General features: G+C 44.4%; 1 protein-coding gene across 2 annotated transcripts; it reads left to right on the top strand.

Annotated features, from left to right (window-relative positions):
* The first annotated feature begins 195 nt into the window (after positions 1-195).
* Positions 196-15,552, top strand: LOC115198470 (kinesin light chain 2). Of its 2 annotated transcripts, none has more exons than XM_029760433.1 (15): positions 196-670; positions 6,804-7,052; positions 7,816-7,938; positions 8,256-8,439; positions 8,822-9,038; positions 9,264-9,453; positions 9,577-9,750; positions 10,012-10,111; positions 10,730-10,779; positions 11,684-11,751; positions 13,266-13,374; positions 13,666-13,812; positions 14,185-14,309; positions 14,501-14,558; positions 14,798-15,552. In XM_029760433.1, exons 2-15 carry the CDS (start codon positions 6,831-6,833, stop codon positions 14,879-14,881), a joined length of 1,851 nt encoding a protein of 616 aa, XP_029616293.1. In that variant the 5' UTR covers positions 196-670; positions 6,804-6,830; the 3' UTR covers positions 14,882-15,552. The 2 variants fall into 2 exon arrangements, with proteins under 2 accessions (XP_029616293.1, XP_029616295.1); XM_029760435.1 differs by lacking the exon at positions 196-670 and adding an exon at positions 786-991.
* Positions 15,553-17,630: the final 2,078 nt, after the last annotated feature.

Below are 17,630 nucleotides of genomic sequence, written 5' to 3'. Positions count from 1 at the left end.
CTATTAAAGTTAAAATTAAGTTTTATTTAGGCTTCTCTAGGCTAGTTATAATACATAGGTCTACATTAGAATGACAAAAAAAAATAAACTTATTGTAAATGCTATGGTGATTAGCCACAGGAAATATCCACAATCCTACAAATAAATGTTAATTGTGCATCATCCTTTATTTTGATCTCTCCTACGTAACAGGGGTAGCGGTGAAGTCGTACCGCCCGGACTGGGCTGTGGATCGGAGGATTGTGGGAGAATTCGAACAGCAGCCATTTTCGGGTCGCGACTGTCATTCTTCGAACACGCTTCTCAGACTGAGAACGCAACGGTCCCCGCACTCTGTCCAAAACAACTTCCGAGGAAGGATCGGACGATGTCGACTCACTTTGCAAACAGCGTTCCTGTATTTTGATCCCAACTCCCGTTGAAACCAACCGTCCGCAAGACGAGAACATTTGACTTGGCTAATTCGTGCCAGGATCGAATTCATTAGCTAATCAGCAATGCTAACACAATTGGTAACAATGTATTGCTTGGAATTCGCAAGCTTTTAGACGGCAGCGACAATCGGATTTAAGCAAAGTGCTGTTTCGTGGGCTATTTTTATAGCTAGTTCAGAAGGCTGAATAACGTGTCATCCGGATCTTACCCGTGGGGCAACAGCAGGGGAGAGCAGGTAAATAACGTTGTTTATCGTGATGTACAGGCTATTACTTTCCTCACACCGACCTGATACATCTTTCAGTTTATGGTTTTAGAGATGAATGATGATATAGCCCACCGTAGGCATAGTTAAGTATTATTTTTTTGTTGTATACGTGTAGGGTTATTTTATCCCCAGCCTTGATGTTATCGTTGATGTGTACGAGCGTAGCTAGTCCACTGACAAGTGATGGAAGCAGAGCATCACAACGGCAGGTCGTGCCTTGTTTGAACTCGAGGTAGCCAGGAGCAGCGCACTTGTCTTGGGGGGGGAAATAGAACCGTTTCGACGAAGGTAACGTATGACCGACACGAGGTCTTTTGAGTGTATTTTTACGTGTCTGAGTTATATTGGAATATATTTTTGAGTCCAACAAAGAGAGAGAAACTAGTAAATCATAGGCTACGCCGACGTGTCAATGCCTCTTCCCCATGCTAGGCTCGTGAAATGTATCTCTACCAATGTTGCCAATCGAGCTCGTCTTGGTTCTTTACATTGTTTTGATGAGCCATCGCTTATGGTAAGTGCGGAGGAAATTGTTATTCTTAGTCATCATGAAACAGTATAGAGACAGACTTACACTTCACGACCGCATCCGTGCAGAAAGACCTTGCAGCAGCATATTTCTGGCTGGGCCTCGCTCAAACCTGCCAATGTTTACAATAATGTTGGAGCGCTTTGTAGGACATGATCCTACGTGTGAGTGTGACAGTTATACATACTATAGTATATACCTTATAAGTCTCTCAGACTAAATGTATTTTATTTATGTGTAACACTCTCTATCCTTCATTGATTCTCCCCGATTTCTTGTCATCCTGGAGTGTGTCGGCCCATATTTTACTACTTAACACTAATTGGCGGTTTAATGGATCGATGATAACACTTGCACATTGCCAAACGTCCCGTGCAGCTTGTGAGAGATTTGTTAGCTGTGCCTGTGGCGAAAGGATGAGAGATAACGGGATCGCTCATATTGGTGCATTGCGGTCAATGGATGGGGTGGGGGCCCTCCTGGCGGCGGCGAGAACAGAACAGGTGCTCGTCCAAAGCGGAGCAGCGCATTTCTGATCACTCCACCTGCAACGATCAGTTTGTTTACATTTTAATAATTTAAATTATTCAATTTAGTCAGTTCTGTTCTCTCGGGAGATAGTTTGAGTGGCACTGCCTTAATCCGTTTTTCTATGTATAGAATAGGTTTGGAATCGAAACGTGTACAGTTCCTTACTTCATTTTTCCAATTGGAGTAGAGGCATAGGGTCCAGAGAAATGAACTGTGCCTTGGTTAGTTTTTGGTAACAGACTGAACAGTTGTGAACAAAATATCTTGATTGGGCATCATTTATTTGGAGGGATTTTCTTCCTTTTATGCTCAGCCTTGCATATATGTCGTACATCTCATCAGACATGAATTCTAGCTCTATCTTGTAGTTTTCATCTCTATATACTGTATACAGTGCATTCGGAAAGTATTCAGACCCCTTGACTTTTTCCACATTTTGTTAAGTTACAGCTTTATTTTGAAATTGATTAAATCTCCCCCACAATCAATCTACACACAATACCCCATAATGACAAAGCAAAAACAGATTTTTAGAATTCAGACCCTTTACTCAGTACTTTGTTGAAGCACCTTTGGCAGGGATTACAGCCTCGAGTCTTCTTGGGTATGACGCTAGAAGCTATGCACACCTATATTTGGGGAGTTTCTCCCAATCTTTTCTGCAAATCCTCTCAAGCTCTGTCAGGTTGGATGGGGAGTGTTGCTACACAGCTATGTTCAGGTCTCTCCAGAGATGTTCGATCAGGTTCAAGTCCAGGCTCTGCCTGGGCCGCTCAAGGACATTCAGAGACTTGTTCCAAAGCCACTCCTGTGTTGTCTTGGCTGTTCGCTTAGGGTCGTTGTCCTGTTGGAAGGTGAATCTTCGCCCCACTGTCAGGTCCTGAGCTCTCTGGAGCTGGATTTCATGAAGGACATCTCTGTACTTTGCTCAGTTCATCTTTGCCTCGATCCTGACTAGTCTACCAGTCCCTGACGCTGAAAAACATTGCCACAGCATGATGCTGCCACAACCATGGTTCAACGTAGGGATGGTGCCAGGTTTCCTCCAGACTTGTTTCTCATGGTCTGAGAGTATTTTTAGGTGCCTTTTGGCGAACTCCAAGCGGCGTGTCATGTTCCTTTTACTGTGGAGTGGCTTCCGTCTGGCCACTCTACCTTAAAGGCCTGATTGGCGGAGTGCTGCAGAGATAGTTGTCTTTTTGGAAGGTTCTCCCATCTCCACAAAGGAACTCTGATGGTCACTCGAGCTCTGTCAGAGTGACCATCAGGTTCTTGGTTACCTCCCTGACCAAGGCCCTTCTCCTCCGATTGCTAAGTTTGGCCGGGCGGCCAGCTCTAGGAAGAGTCTTGGTGGTTCCAAACTTCTTCCGTTTAAGAATGACGGAGGCCACTGTGTTCTTGGGGACCTTCAATGCTTTTTTGGTACTCTTCCCCAGATCTGTGCCTTGACACAAATCCTGTCTCGGAGCTATACGGACAATTCCTTCGACCTCATGGCTCAGTTTTTGCTCTGACATGCACTGTCAACTGTGGGACCTTATGTAGACAGGTGTGTGCCTTTCCAAATCATGTCTGATCAATTGAATTTACCACATGTGAACTCCAATCAAGTTGTAGAAACATCTCAAGGATGATCAATGGAAACAGAATGCACCAGTCAAAAGTTTGGACAACTACTCGTTCAAGGCCTTCCCTGTGGCTCAGTTGGTAGAGCATGGTGTTTGCAACGCCAGCATGGTGTGTGCAACGCCAGGGTTGTGGGTTCGATTCCCACGGGTGGCCAGTACAAAAAAATGCATGAAATGAAATGTATGCATTCACTACTGTAAGTCGCCCTGGATAAGAGTCTGCTAAATTACTAAATGTAAATGTATTTGTACTATTTTCTACATTGTAGAATAATAGTGAAGACATCAAAACTATTAAATAAATAACACATATTGAATTGTAGTAACCAAAAAAGTGTTAAACAAATCAAAATATATTTGAGATTCTTCAAAGTAGCCACCCTTTGCCTTGATGATAGCTTTGCACACTCTTGGCATTCTCTCAACCAGCTTCATGAGGTAGTCATCTGGAATGCATTTCAATTAACAGGTGTACCTTGTTAAAAGTAAATTTGTGAAATTTCTTTCCTTAACCTCTCTGGGGTATGTGGGATGCTAGCGTCCCACTCGCCAACAGCCAGTGAAATAGCAGAGCGCCAAATTCAAAACAACAAAAATCTCATAATTCAAATGTCTCACACATACAAGTATTATACACCATTTTAAAGATAAACTTCTCGTTAATCCAACCACAGTGTCCGATTTCAAAAAGGCTTTACGGCGAAAGCATACCATTAGATTATGTTAGGACAGCACCTAGACAAGAAAAACCACACAGCCATTTTCCAAGCAAGGAGAGGCGTCACAAAAACCAGAAATACAGCTAAAATTTATCACTAACCTTTGATCTTCATCAGATGGCACTCATAGAACTTCATGTTACACAATACATGTATGTTTTGCTCGATAAAGTTCATATTTATATCCAAAAACCCCATTTTACACTGGCGTGTAATGTTCAGAAATGTTTTGCCTCCAAAACTACAGGTGAATGAGCACATCAATTTACAGAAATACTCATCATAAATGTTGATAAAATATACAATTGTTATGCATAGAATTAAATAAACTTCTCCTTAATGCAACCGCTGTGTCAGATTTCAAAAAGGCTTTACGGCGAAAGCACACCTTGCAATAATCTGAGTACAGCGCTCAGTCACCAAAACAAGCCATACAGATACCCGCCATGTTGTGGAGTCAACACCAGTCAGAAATAGCATTATAAATATTCACTTACCTTTGATGATCTTCATCGGAATGCACTCCCAGGAATCCCAGTTCCACAATAAATGTTTGTTTTGTTTCGATAAAGTCCATATTTATGTCCAAATTCCTCCTTTTTGTTTGTGCGTTCAGTTCACTAAGTCCAGACGAAAGTCAAAAAAGTTGCATTACAGTTTGTAGATGCATGTGAAACGATGTATAGAATCAATCTTTAGGATGTTTTTATCGTAAATCTTCAATAACATTCCAACCGGACAATTCCTTTGTCTTCAGAAATGAAAAGGAACTCAGCTCGCTCTCACGGCTGCACGCATTACTGAGCTCATGCCATTCTGTCAGACACCTGATTCCAATAGCTCTTATTCTCTCCCCATTCACAGTAGAAGCCTGAAACAACGTTCTAAAGACTGTTGACATCTAGTGGAAGCCTTAGGAAGTGCAATATGACCCCACAGACACTGTATATTGGATAGGCAATCACTTGAAAAACTACAAACTTCAGATTTCCCACTTCCTGGTTGGATTTTTCTCAGGTTTTTGCCTGCCATATGAGTTCTGTTATACTCACAGACATCATTCAAACAGTTTTAGAAACGTCAGAGTGTTTTCTATCCAAATCTACTAATAATATGCATATCCTAGCTTCTGGGCCTGAGTAACAGGCAGTTTACTTTCAACCGGACGTGAAAATACTGCCCCCTACCCCAAAGAAGTTAATACGTTTGAGCCAATCCGTTGTGTTGTGACAAGGTAGGGTTGGTATTCAGAAGATGGTCCTATTTGGTAAAAGACCAAGTCCATATTATGGCAAGAACAGCTCAAAAAGCAAAGAGAAACAACAGTCCATCATTACTTTAAGACATGAAGGTCAGTCAATCTGGAATATTTCAAGAACTTTGAAAGTAAAAACCATCAAGATCTATAATGAAACTGGCTATCATGAGGTCTGCCATGGGAAAGGAAGACCCAGAGTTACCTCTGCTGCAGAGGATAAGTTCATTAGAGTTACCAGCCTCAGAAATTGCAGCCCAAATTAATGGTTCAGAGTTCAAGTAACAGACACATCTCAACATCAATTGTTCAGAGGAGACTGCGTGAATCAGGCCTTCATGGTCGAATTGGTGAAGAAACCACTACTAAAGGACACCAATAAGAAGAGACTTGCTTGGGCCAAGCAACCCGAGCAATGGACATTAGACCGGCGGAAATCTGTCCTTTGGTCTGATGAGTCCAAATTTAAAAAATTTGGTTCCAACCACTGTGTCTTTGTGAGACGCAGAGTAGGTGAGCGGATTATCTCAGCATGTGTGGTTCCCACCATGAAGCATGGAGGAGGAGGTGTGATAATGTGGGGGTGCTTTGTTGGTGACACTTTGAATTCAAGGCACACTTAACCAGCATGGCTACCTCAGCATTTTGCAGCAATACACCATCCCATCTGGTATGCGCTTAGTGGGACTCTCATTTGTTTTACAACAGGACAATGACCCAACACGCCTCCAGGCTGTGTAAGGGCTATTTGACCAAGAAGGAGAGTGTTGGAGTGCTACATCAGATGACCTGGCCTCAATCACCCAATGTCAACCCAATTGAGATGGTTTGGGATGAGTTGGACCGCAGAGTGAAGGAAAAGCAGCCAACAAGTGCTCAGAAAATGTGTGAACTCCTTCAAGACTGTTGGAAAAGCATTTCAGGTGAAGCTAGTTGAGAGAATGCAAAGCTGTCAAAGGCAAAGGGTGGCTACTTTGAAGAATCTCAAATATAAAATATATTTTGATTTGTTTAACACTTTTTGTTTACTGCATGATTCCATAAGTGTTATTTCATAGCTTTGATGTCTTCACTATTCTTTTACAATGTAGAAAATAGTATAAATAAAGAAAAAAAAACGTTGAATGAGTAGGTGTGTCCAAACTTTGACTGGTACTGTCAAAGTGGGGTATTTCTGTTTTTCTGTTTAATAAATTAGCAAACATTTCTAAACCTGTTTCCACTTTGTCATTATGGGGTATTGTGTGTAAATTGCTAAGGATTTTTTTTTGATGTAATACATTACAGCCTTATTCTAAAATGTAACAAAATGTGGAAAAAGTCAATGGGTCTGAATACATGGCTCTTCCTCAAACTAGCATCAATTCCAAGCTCTCTGTACAAGATTAGGAGTATGGTAACATGAGACCAGTCCTAACCCCTCTCTCCCTTCCTACAGTGTGTGTGAACCTGGGTTATCTCCACCATGGTGTACCCACGCAGCGAGGAGGCCCTGGAGCGCCTGACCCAGGATGAGATAGTGCTCAACACCAAGGCTGTGATGCAGGGCCTGGAGACCCTCCGCGGGGAGCATGCCCAGCTCCTCACCTCTCTGCTGGACTGCACACAGCCACCTGCCGCCCAGGAGAAGTCAGGCCTGCTGCGTAAGAGCCTTGAGGCCATCGAACTGGGCCTGGGAGAGGCACAGGTAGGAACGAGATGAGGGATGTGAAGAGGGTGAGGGCTAACGAGGCAGAAGAGAAATGGAAGAAGAAAGAGGGCACAGGGGAGGGCACAGGGGAGTGAAAGAGGGAGGGGGTTGAGCGGAAGAGGCTCAGTCTTGAGAGGTAAGGGATGATAATGAAATGATGGGAGAGTGGAGGTGAATGGAGAGGGGGAGGATGCTGATGCTTGATGTGGGTTATTGCTAGTTCATACTCTGTGACTAAGACTGAAGGAGAGGATGAATTTAGATTCATGCCTCATAGAGCGTGAGGAGGATGATTCATCAAGAGGATATGAGACTTGTTCCTGGAGGAAGGTAGTGGTGGGAATCTGGGTTGGATACAGATGGTCTGATATAACATGAACGGCATGAAAGGATGTCCCTAAAGACAACTCCCCACCCTCTTTTGAATAGACCAGACTATAATAGAATGATATATTGTCCTCCATGAAGGAAATTCTTTGCACTGGTTTTGGAACAGGTTACAACAGTCACGCACACAGTACAAATCCCAGGTAAACATTCTAAAATGCTCCTCACCTCTTCCTAGTCTGGTAGTCCACGCTAACCTACAATGTGGTCCCCAAGCTAGCCACTTCCCCCTTTTTGTTTTAGTTTCATTCCTGCAGCGTTCCTTGTTTATTTGAACTCCCTCATCCCTCTCTCGTTCCCTCTCTTGCCGTATTGTCATTGAAAATAAGAGCTGGTTCTAACCACTTCCCCCCCCCCCCCCCCCCTTGTCCAGGTGATCATTGCCCTGTCGGGCCACCTGAGTGCGGTGGAGTCTGAGAAGCAGAAGCTAAGAGCCCAGGTCAGACGGCTGTGTCAGGAGAACCAGTGGTTACGAGACGAACTGGCAGGAACACAGGTAGACATACTACAGCCAAATCCACCTCACGTTGTATGTACAGCATAGAACACGGCATCATTCACTCCAATATCAAAGTCTTTGTTTTTTTTAGACCTCAGTGGTTAAATGTTCTGGGGATGTTGGATGAGTTTATATCCCAACGTACACAACCGACTGTGTGGGCTCATCTCAACGTTACTTTTGAGGGTGGTCCACATTTGGCTAACATTTTAGGGATTTTGGAGTAAACGATCACTTTAATTCTTTCCAAAGCAAGACGTTTCCAAAGTGTCCCCTCCTTCCCACTCACCTCCGCCCCCCCCTCCCCCCTTCAGAGCAAGCTGCAGTGTAGTGAGCAGAGTGTTGCCCAGCTGGAGGAGGAGAAGAAACATCTGGAGTTCATGAACAAGATCAAGAAGTTTGACGACGACGTGTCTCCGTCTGAGGAAAAGGCTGCAGGCGAGACGTCCAAAGACAGCCTCGACGACCTGTTCCCCAACGACGACGACCAGGGACAAGGTAGGACGATCGATTGGCCGAGGAGAATCCCATTGAGGGGACAAGGTAGACGTGGCATTAGATGGCAATGTTGAAGACGATGGGTGTTAGATATGGTTGGGGTTACAGGAGGGTTAGACTTACGATAGTTGATTTATTGATTTGTCCTTTTGGTTACTGACACTGCCACCTCTAAAAATGACGTGAAATAAATGACATCTTCGTCTCAGATATTCCTTTCTGAAATAAGCATTGTATCGTAATATGCTACAGTTGTACCTCAGCGCAAGCTAGCCATTCTGTAAAAAGAATGAAAGCCCTTTTTTGATTTGGAGCCCCTGTTCTGTCAGAACAAAGTATCAAGAGTGAATCACTTTTAACCCCCTCCACATCTCCCCTCCAGCCCAGCCCAGCGGAGAGGCGGCGGCCCAGCAGGGTGGCTACGAGATCCCGGCCCGCCTGAGGACCCTTCATAACCTGGTGATCCAGTACGCCTCCCAGGGGAGGTACGAGGTGGCCGTGCCCCTCTGCAAACAGGCCCTGGAGGACCTGGAGAAGACCTCCGGACACGACCACCCTGACGTGGCCACCATGCTCAACATCCTGGCCCTTGTCTACAGGTGAGAGGGGAAGGAAGGGAGAAATGGGAGTGAGGGAGATGGATGGAGTGCTGGACGGGTGGATAGGTGGATATGCTCGTGGGAGATGGATGGGGTCAAGGGACAGCTGGATGTACTCATAGAAAAATATCATTGGGTGCGGAGAGGATGTGTTGAGTTGAGACGTACTGCTTAATTATGGTGCTTGTGCAAGTCCTCTTACCTGGAGTTATATTTGTGTTCCAGGGACCAGAACAAGTACAAAGAGGCAGCCCACCTGCTGAATGATGCCCTGGCCATCAGAGAGAAGACTCTGGGGAAGGACCACCCTGCGGTGGCTGCCACTCTCAACAACCTGGCCGTGCTCTACGGGAAGAGGGGCAAGTACAAGGAGGCTGAGCCCCTCTGTAAGAGAGCCCTGGAGATCAGAGAGAAGGTACGCAAATGATTTTAATTGCATTTATGACTCAACATGTGTAGTCCCCAGAGAGAACTGTCATCTCCTTTCATTGTAGCTAAAGTAAGTCTTCATGTGTGTCTCTCTGCCTGTGGTGTTCAGGTCCTGGGGAAGTACCACCCTGACGTGGCCAAGCAGCTGAACAACCTGGCCCTGCTGTGTCAGAACCAGGGAAAATACGAGGAGGTGGAGTATTACTACAGACGAGCCCTGGAGATCTACCAGTCCAAACTAGGAGCTGATGACCCCAACGTAGCCAAGACCAAGAACAACCTGGTGAGGGGGAAGCGGGGAGGAAGAGAGAGGTGAAGCGGGAGGGAGGGAGAATATTCTGGAATACCTCAGATGATCATTTAGCTGAATTTCCAGTATAGGGCAGTACAAATGAATGCAGTCTAATCTTAAAGAATTAACATTTTTGGGAAACTTAAAACGTGATATTTTAATCCACAGTTTTGTTATAGATGTACATGCTTTTATGTGTTGATGTGAAATGTTTGTCATTAAACCTGTGTACGTTTCGTCTTTTCTCTTTAGGCTACATGCTACCTCAAACAGGGGAAGTTCAAGGATGCTGAGTCTCTGTACAAAGAGATCCTGACCCGAGCACACGAGAAGGAGTTTGGCTCAGTCAACAGTGAGTCTCCTACAATCACATTGACGGACTAGGCTTGCGTCCCAAAATGTCACCTTATTCCATATAGTGCACTACTATTGACCAAGACCCTTTGGGAATAGGGTGCCATTTGGGACACTACCTGGTTCTACATTTACCACCTCACTAGACCTACCGACTCTATGAAGTCTTCATTCTGGCCACGACTGCCCAGTAAACCCTGTGGTCATTGGCTGGCCGTGCGCGGCCGTGTCCTGAGCGGTCAGTTCAGGGGATCAGGGCTAATCTGTCGTGCATGGAGCGGCTTAATTCACCCCTGTGTCCAGATCACTGCCCTTAAGCCAATCAAACCCTTACATACTCAGAACAGCACAGTAGAGGAGGGCGTTGGTTAGCTAGCATGGCACATACCAGCATAACCCACTTTGTACCCCCCCCCCCCCCCACACACAAGTTAAGTGTTTGATTTTATGATTTAATTAGTGAAATGAGCACACACTGATGGGTAAATGCATGGAGAGGTTAAATCCTCTGAGTAATATGCCATAAATCAATCCGTTTGATTTTTAAATTCGGTCGACCTCTAATATGAATGTACAAATAAAACAGTGACACTGATATCTTCTGTTCTCTTTTCAGATGACAACAAACCTATCTGGATGCATGCGGAGGAGAGAGAGGAGAGCAAGGTAGTTTCCAGTAGGAACCTGTTGTATGGTGAACTGAACCACGGTCCTGTTACTTGATGACACTGTCCGGCTATTAACTCTGATGGATAGGTGGACTTAATAGGACTGAGAGGGAGAACACTAATATGATAACGGAGGCTTTATAATAAGGTCGTAATTTGTCTCTGCTGCTGCTGCTGCTGCTAATAGTCCAGCGGCTAAGCCTAACGTTTTATGGCAACTGTGGACTTTGTGGTAAAGGCACCAAATGACCCAAACAGCTAGGATAAGTCCATAGTGTTTTTAGCTATAGTGCCGTCGCATTTTTTGTTGTTGTTTTGTCGTCACAAAGGCATTTGGTTAAAAGGGGTTTACCTGTCTCCTTGCTGGACATAATGCATTACTATGGGGTTTTACCTAGAGAGATGTGTGCAGGTTTGGTGTCACATTTCTTAAAATTGACATAGTATGTTATATCATTGTGTCATTGTAAGCAGCAGACTTCAGGGAAAACGTAACTAAAAAAAAAATACCCGCATTCAACTTTTGTAATGCGTTAAGAGATGAAGCACGTTCTTCATTTCACCCTTCGCATTTTTTTTACATTATGAAGCTTCTAGTTCCCCAGAACAGTTGAGCCAGTCATGTGTGGAGTGGAACACTATTTGGCTGGCAGCCGCAAGTAAATCATTTTTTCCCAAAAACGATGCATAGGCCATCATATTTCTGATGTTATCGTAGAAATAATGTAGCCAGCTACATGTGCTAAGGTTTTGGCCCCACGGAGCTGGTGGCCATATTGGAAATATAAAAGATCTGCAATGGTAGAAAAAGTCCACAATTTTTTCCCTTAGTCGCTGGACTATAACTGCCTGCCACTGTGTCTCTCTCTCTCTCTCTCTCTCTCTCTCTGTCGCTTGCTCAGGCGAAGAGAAAGGATGCTGTGCCCTATGGAGAATATGGGAGCTGGTACAAGGCCTGCAAAGTTGACAGGTGAGTTAGTATTCCAAATTCATTTTAATGTGAGAAATACACAACTCAGTGTTCTAACTTATATCAATGTTGTGCTTTAATGATGTATGGAAGTCCAGAAAGGACATGAATAAAATAAAATAAATCCCTCTTATGTCTCGATCACAACTTATCTCCTGATCACTACATAATAAAAGTTGCTTTTTCGAGATCACGAGATAATCAAAAGTACCGTGCTTCATTCATTCATTTGTTCACATGCACAATAACCACCTCATCAAGGAGCCCAGTGGCTGCATTGATCACAATGCACTTGTGGGGGATTTAAGCCCTGAACAATGCCTGACAGGCAGCCTATTCTTCCAGGCAGCCTATTCTTCCAGGCAGCCTATTCTTCCAGGCAGCCTGTTCCTCCAGGCAGCCTGTTCCTCCAGGCAGCCTGTTCCTCCAGGCAGCCTATTCCTCCAGGCAGCCTATTCCTCCAGGCAGCCTATTCCTCCAGGCAGCCTATTCTTCCAGGCAGCGTGCCGCCCCCAAGACCACAGCCAATCTCATACAAGGAGCAACGCAGCTAACTTGGCTAGTCTTGTTAGCTTGCTTAACTCATATGTGTATAATTATAAGGGACATATTTACAATGGGTGAGCTCCATTCCTGACAGGCTGATCAGATTCAATTTCTGCTTTAGAGACTGATCAGACAGGATGCTGCGTTTTTTATTCTGTTTTTTAGGTAAGGCTCCTTGTAGACAGCCAACAAGGCAGCATCCTGAGACGGCTATTGAATCTGATCAGCCTGCCAGGAATAGAGCACACCCACTCTTGATCATATACGTATTGCGCTGACTGTTAATATGCCTGTCAGAAATGGGGCCCACCCACCCACTCTGTAAATGTAAATATTATCCAGGAAACATGAAGTGTCCATTACAATTATACACGTCAGTTATGCAAGCTAACAACCAGCATAGATAACAAGCTAGCTATCTAGCTAACAAGACTAACTAGCTCGATCACTCACTCGCAAGACTAGCCAAGTTAGCTGCGTTGTTGCTTGCATGCGATTGGCTGTGGTCTTGGGGGGTGGCACAGCCTGGGAGACAAAGCTGCCTGTCAGGCATCGTTCAGGGCTTAAATGCCCGACGAGGGCTTAGCTCCCCCACAAGCTTTTAGCTCAAGGTAAGAGACATTTAGCTTCCTAACATTCTTAGAAACTGATAATGAGCTCCTAACACAAATGAAAGCTTGATGTTAGCATGAAATGTACCATCCCTTGTAGCAATCAATAAAATGTATGTGCTGATCCACCATGGGCTGTGCTGTCTCAGCCCATACTGTCAATCTGTCATCAATACATCAACTCCTATTTAGAGTTTCTTTCGGGATCTCGACGTAACAAATGTTGTAATGTCGTGATCATGAGATAAATAAGTTGTGATCTCGACATAACGAGGGAATATCTTTCTTATTCATACAGTATGTCCTCTCTGGACTTCCGTAATGACATGATATTGGCATGTACTTAATTCCTGTTAGCCCCACGGTCAATACCACCCTGAAGAGTTTGGGGGCGCTGTACCGCAGACAGGGTAAACTAGAGGCAGCTGAGACACTGGAGGAGTGTGCTACCAAGACACGCAAGCAGGTACTGCACAATCACTGACGCAAGCAGGTACTGCACTATCACTGACGCAAGCAGGTATTGCACTATCACTGATGCAAGCAGGTACTATACAATCAGTCAAAAAGCAATTACTACACAATCATTAAAAAAGCAGGTACAAGCACTCAGATACACTGGCAGTGCAATTACCCACGGTTGCGGTCTAGAGCCTTAAAGCTCTGAATGCACTCTGTTTTAACCCAGCGGACATTTAGAATGAATCATCTGTCTCTCACTATCCCTCCCCTCTTTCGTCCCCTCCTCCTCTCGCAGGGTATAGATGCCATTAACCAGAGTAAGGTGGTGGAGCTCCTGAAGGATGGGGCCCCTGGAGGGGGGGAGCGACGTCAGAACCGGGAGGGTTTTAGTGGTCCCCAGCGGGGGGACTGTGAGGGAGACGATGGAGCAGAGTGGAACGGGGTACGAAACCTCTGTCTTTGGGGGGGGGGGGGGGGGGGGCTTTTATGGGAGTGCACATGCATTAAAATGTATGATGAAAAGGTGTACAATCACATGTCATTTACTCCCAAAGTATCAAGAATTGGCAAATTATATCAATTATAAAACAGTACAAACAAGCTGACATCGTTACTAAACCTGGATGCATTCAGCAAAACATCACACAAAAAAATGCAAATAGCTAAAAAAAAAAAAATCTGCTGTGATTTTTGTCCAATACATTGATAGAAGACATGATAAAAGGTTTTGAAAAATATTCATATACCTGAAATGACTTTTGATTCATGTTTTGAGGCCCATCCTTGACGGGGTGTGTTTGTCTTGTTTTCTCAGGAGGGTAATGGTTCATTGCGTCGGAGCGGCTCCTTCGGGAAGATCCGCGACGCCCTGCGCAGGAGCAGTGAGATGCTGGTGAAGAAACTACAGGGCAGTGGCCCCCAGGAGCCCTGCAACCCAGGGTGAGAGAACGACTGTGTCCCTAGCCCGTCACTGCTCATACCGTGCATGAATTAGTGTTTCCCTCAGGGTTTTTTCTTTGGTGGGGAGCCGACAATGCACCGTAGTTCGTAAAACTGATAATAACAATAAAGCAAAATCCAAGCAATGACATTTTAATTGAAGCCTAAAAGATTGTCTGTGTGATCCTTAGGATGACAAGAGCGAGCTCTCTCAACTTCCTCAACAAGAGTGCAGAAGACCCCTTGCAGGTACCAGCAGCACAAAGTTAACCCTCCTCACTATCACATATAGTTATTAATTAATCTGTTAGTTATGAGCCAAGGACTGCTGACACAGGCAGAGCACAAACAAGTCCTGAGTTATACATTGAGATGAAAGGATTAGACTTGAGACAGTTTCAGATTTAGTCTACATGATTCTAGTGTCTTTTCTTTTTTCTTCGTTATCACTCTTGGAATATCCCTCCTAACTCCCTCCCTCTCTCCAGGATGCCAACACGGGCCTTTCGGAATGCAGAGGACTGAGCGCCAGCAATGTGGACTTGTCAAGACGCAGCTCCCTGATTGGTTAAACAGGCAGGGGGCGGGACCAGGAGGAGGAAGGGCCAATGGGAAGAAACTGTTGGCTTTCCGATGTGATCAAAACACACTTCAGGTCCAACACTCGCATTCAAGACATTTTCTGAAGAAAAAGTATTGAGAAAAACACGACTTGACATGGCTTTTTGTGACATCTCTGTGTCGATCTGCTTCACTGTATACTTCGCTGGCATCAAACGGTACAGAAGAATAATATTTAACACGGCATGCTGCATACTAGAACATGGAATGTCTGCACTAATTATGGTGACTGAGGCATAGCATCGTAACATAATAGCGAGTCATTATTATTGCAACATGACAAATGTCTATCCTAACTGCCTGGTACTTCTGGTGCAGACACTCGACCTTAGAAATCAGAATAGAACTAGTTTACCTGTCTACGAGAAGCATCACCCTCATTGATTACTAGTGGCATGAATACTGCAAACACTAACAACCTGTTCAATAGATATCACAGTGCTAGAGTGATATAAATCATATGTTTTTAAGACAAGTTGCAAGAGGTATGAACTACAGCTGTTAGAAGATTCAGCAAGGACAAAGACTGTACACAATATTTTTGGGATGATGAAAATAATCAGAGTAAGTCTATATTTAAACATCAAATGGGAGAAAAACAGCACTGACCAGTTCAAGCTCACTATTTTGCCTTCTGAATTTTTGTTATGTATATACTGGTTTAAGTTATTTAATATTTCTTTCTTTGTATATAGCACAGACAGTTTTTGTTTACACTGGTTAGAGCATAGGAGGATCTTTGTTGGGGAGACATATGCTGGAAAAATGTCAGACAAGTGAAGAGAAACAGGGAGAAAATACTCTCACCGAACAGTTTTAGATTACCCCTCTAGTACAGAGTCGGACACCCCCTTTGCATCCAGAACAGCCTGAATTCTTCGGGGCATTTCACAAGGTGCCGGAAACGTTCCACAGGGATGTTGGTCCGTGCTGACGCGATGGCATCACGCAGTTGCTGCAGATTGGACGGCGGTACATTCATGCTGTGAATGGCCCATTCCATCTCATCCCAAAGATGCTCTATTGCAGAGGTAGGCAACCCTGTTCCTGGAGTGCTGCAGGGTTTTTATCCTACTTGGCACCACATCTGACCAACTGAGCTAATTGATCAGTTCAGTAATTGCCCAAATTCAACAGACCTGGACTTCCAGGTCAGTTAACTCAACATGGGCCAGGGTTGCCTACCTCTGCTCTATTGGTTGAGGTCTGGGGACTGCGCAGGCCATTTAAGTAAACTGAACTTGATGTCATGTTCCAGGCAATGTTTTTCCACTCTTCAATTGTCTAGTGTTGGTGATCGCGGGCACACTGGAGCCGCTTCTTCTTGTCTTCAGCTGATAGGAGTGGAACCCTGTGTGGTCATCTGCTGCAATAGCCCATCCGTGACAAGGAGTAACAGGTTGTGCATTCCTGAGATGCTGTTCTGCGCACCAGTGTTGTACAGCGTTGTTATTTGTCTGTTTGTGGCCCGCCTGTTAGCTTGCATGATTCTTGCCATTCTTCTGTCTTGTCAACGAGCTGTTTTCGCCCACAGGACTGCCGCTGACTGACGATCATTCCACACTCAGTCGCTTAGGTCACTCGTTTTGCCCATTCTATCATTCATTCGAACAGTAACTGAATGCCTCGATGCCTGTCTGCCTGCTTTATATAGCAAGCCACAGCCACGTGACTCACTGTCTGTAGGAGCGATTCATTTTTGTGAACACGGTGGTGTACCTAATAAACTGTCCGTTGAATGTAGAACAGTGAAAAGACAAACGGGGGAATATAGACTAGTAAAGAGGACATCAACCAGGGGGGGAATATAAATTCTAGTCAAATGTATTACTTAGTCTCATTTGACATCAAGTGAAAATTTGACTTAAGCCGAAGGTAGGATTTCCCCCGAAATCTATAGCCTGATCTGTCCAGATTTGTTTGCGCTCTAGCCAACTCCGCTATCATTTGTTGCCTTGCCAGACAATTCTGAACTTGATAAATAAGGCTGTTTACATAGGCAGCCTGTTTCTGATATATATTTTTCCACTAATTGGTCTTTTGACCAATCACATCAGCTCTTTTCACATCAGCTCTTTTTCAGAGCTGATCTGATTGGTCAAAAGAACAATTAGTGGGAAAAAAATATAAATAGAGCTGCCTGTGAACGCAGCTCAATTGGCGGAAGGACAAACAAGGGGCGGAATCACAAACCGATTTGAGACCAGGTTCATATTCATTAGGCACTAAACTGAAGAAAATGGACTGAAACAGGACAACCTGGACTTTTCCCAATAAGAAATGCTCATTTTCTGTTACTCTAAGAAGTTTTGCTACAATGTGCGCTAATCAATATGAGGCTAACTTAGTTCTGCTCAGTCCTGGGGGAAATACTGGAAATGCTGACATTGGACAAACAGCGCATGTCAGTCAGTGTAGGCACGGCCCGGTACAATCTCCAGACACACTATAAATGGATTGCATGGACACAGCCACCAAAGCACAACATTACTCCAATCAAATTACATTTCCACGTAGTTGTACTGCTCTCTGATTTAGTTTCGCAAGGTACAGTATCTGTTTCTTTAAGAGGTTAGCGTTGGGCGAATGGTATGTAACTATCAATTCTTCTAGTTCTTGTAACTTCTCTCTCTTTCCTTGGTTGGCGTTTACTGAATATGTGAGCATGATCTGTCCATCTCTTTTTATATAAAACAATGA

The sequence above is a fragment of the Salmo trutta genome, chromosome 8, assembly GCF_901001165.1.
Source record: "Salmo trutta chromosome 8, fSalTru1.1, whole genome shotgun sequence".
In the NCBI taxonomy this organism is placed as follows: domain Eukaryota; kingdom Metazoa; phylum Chordata; class Actinopteri; order Salmoniformes; family Salmonidae; genus Salmo; species Salmo trutta.
Note: the sequence above shows the minus strand (reverse complement) of the source record. Positions and strands in the feature narration are given on the sequence as shown.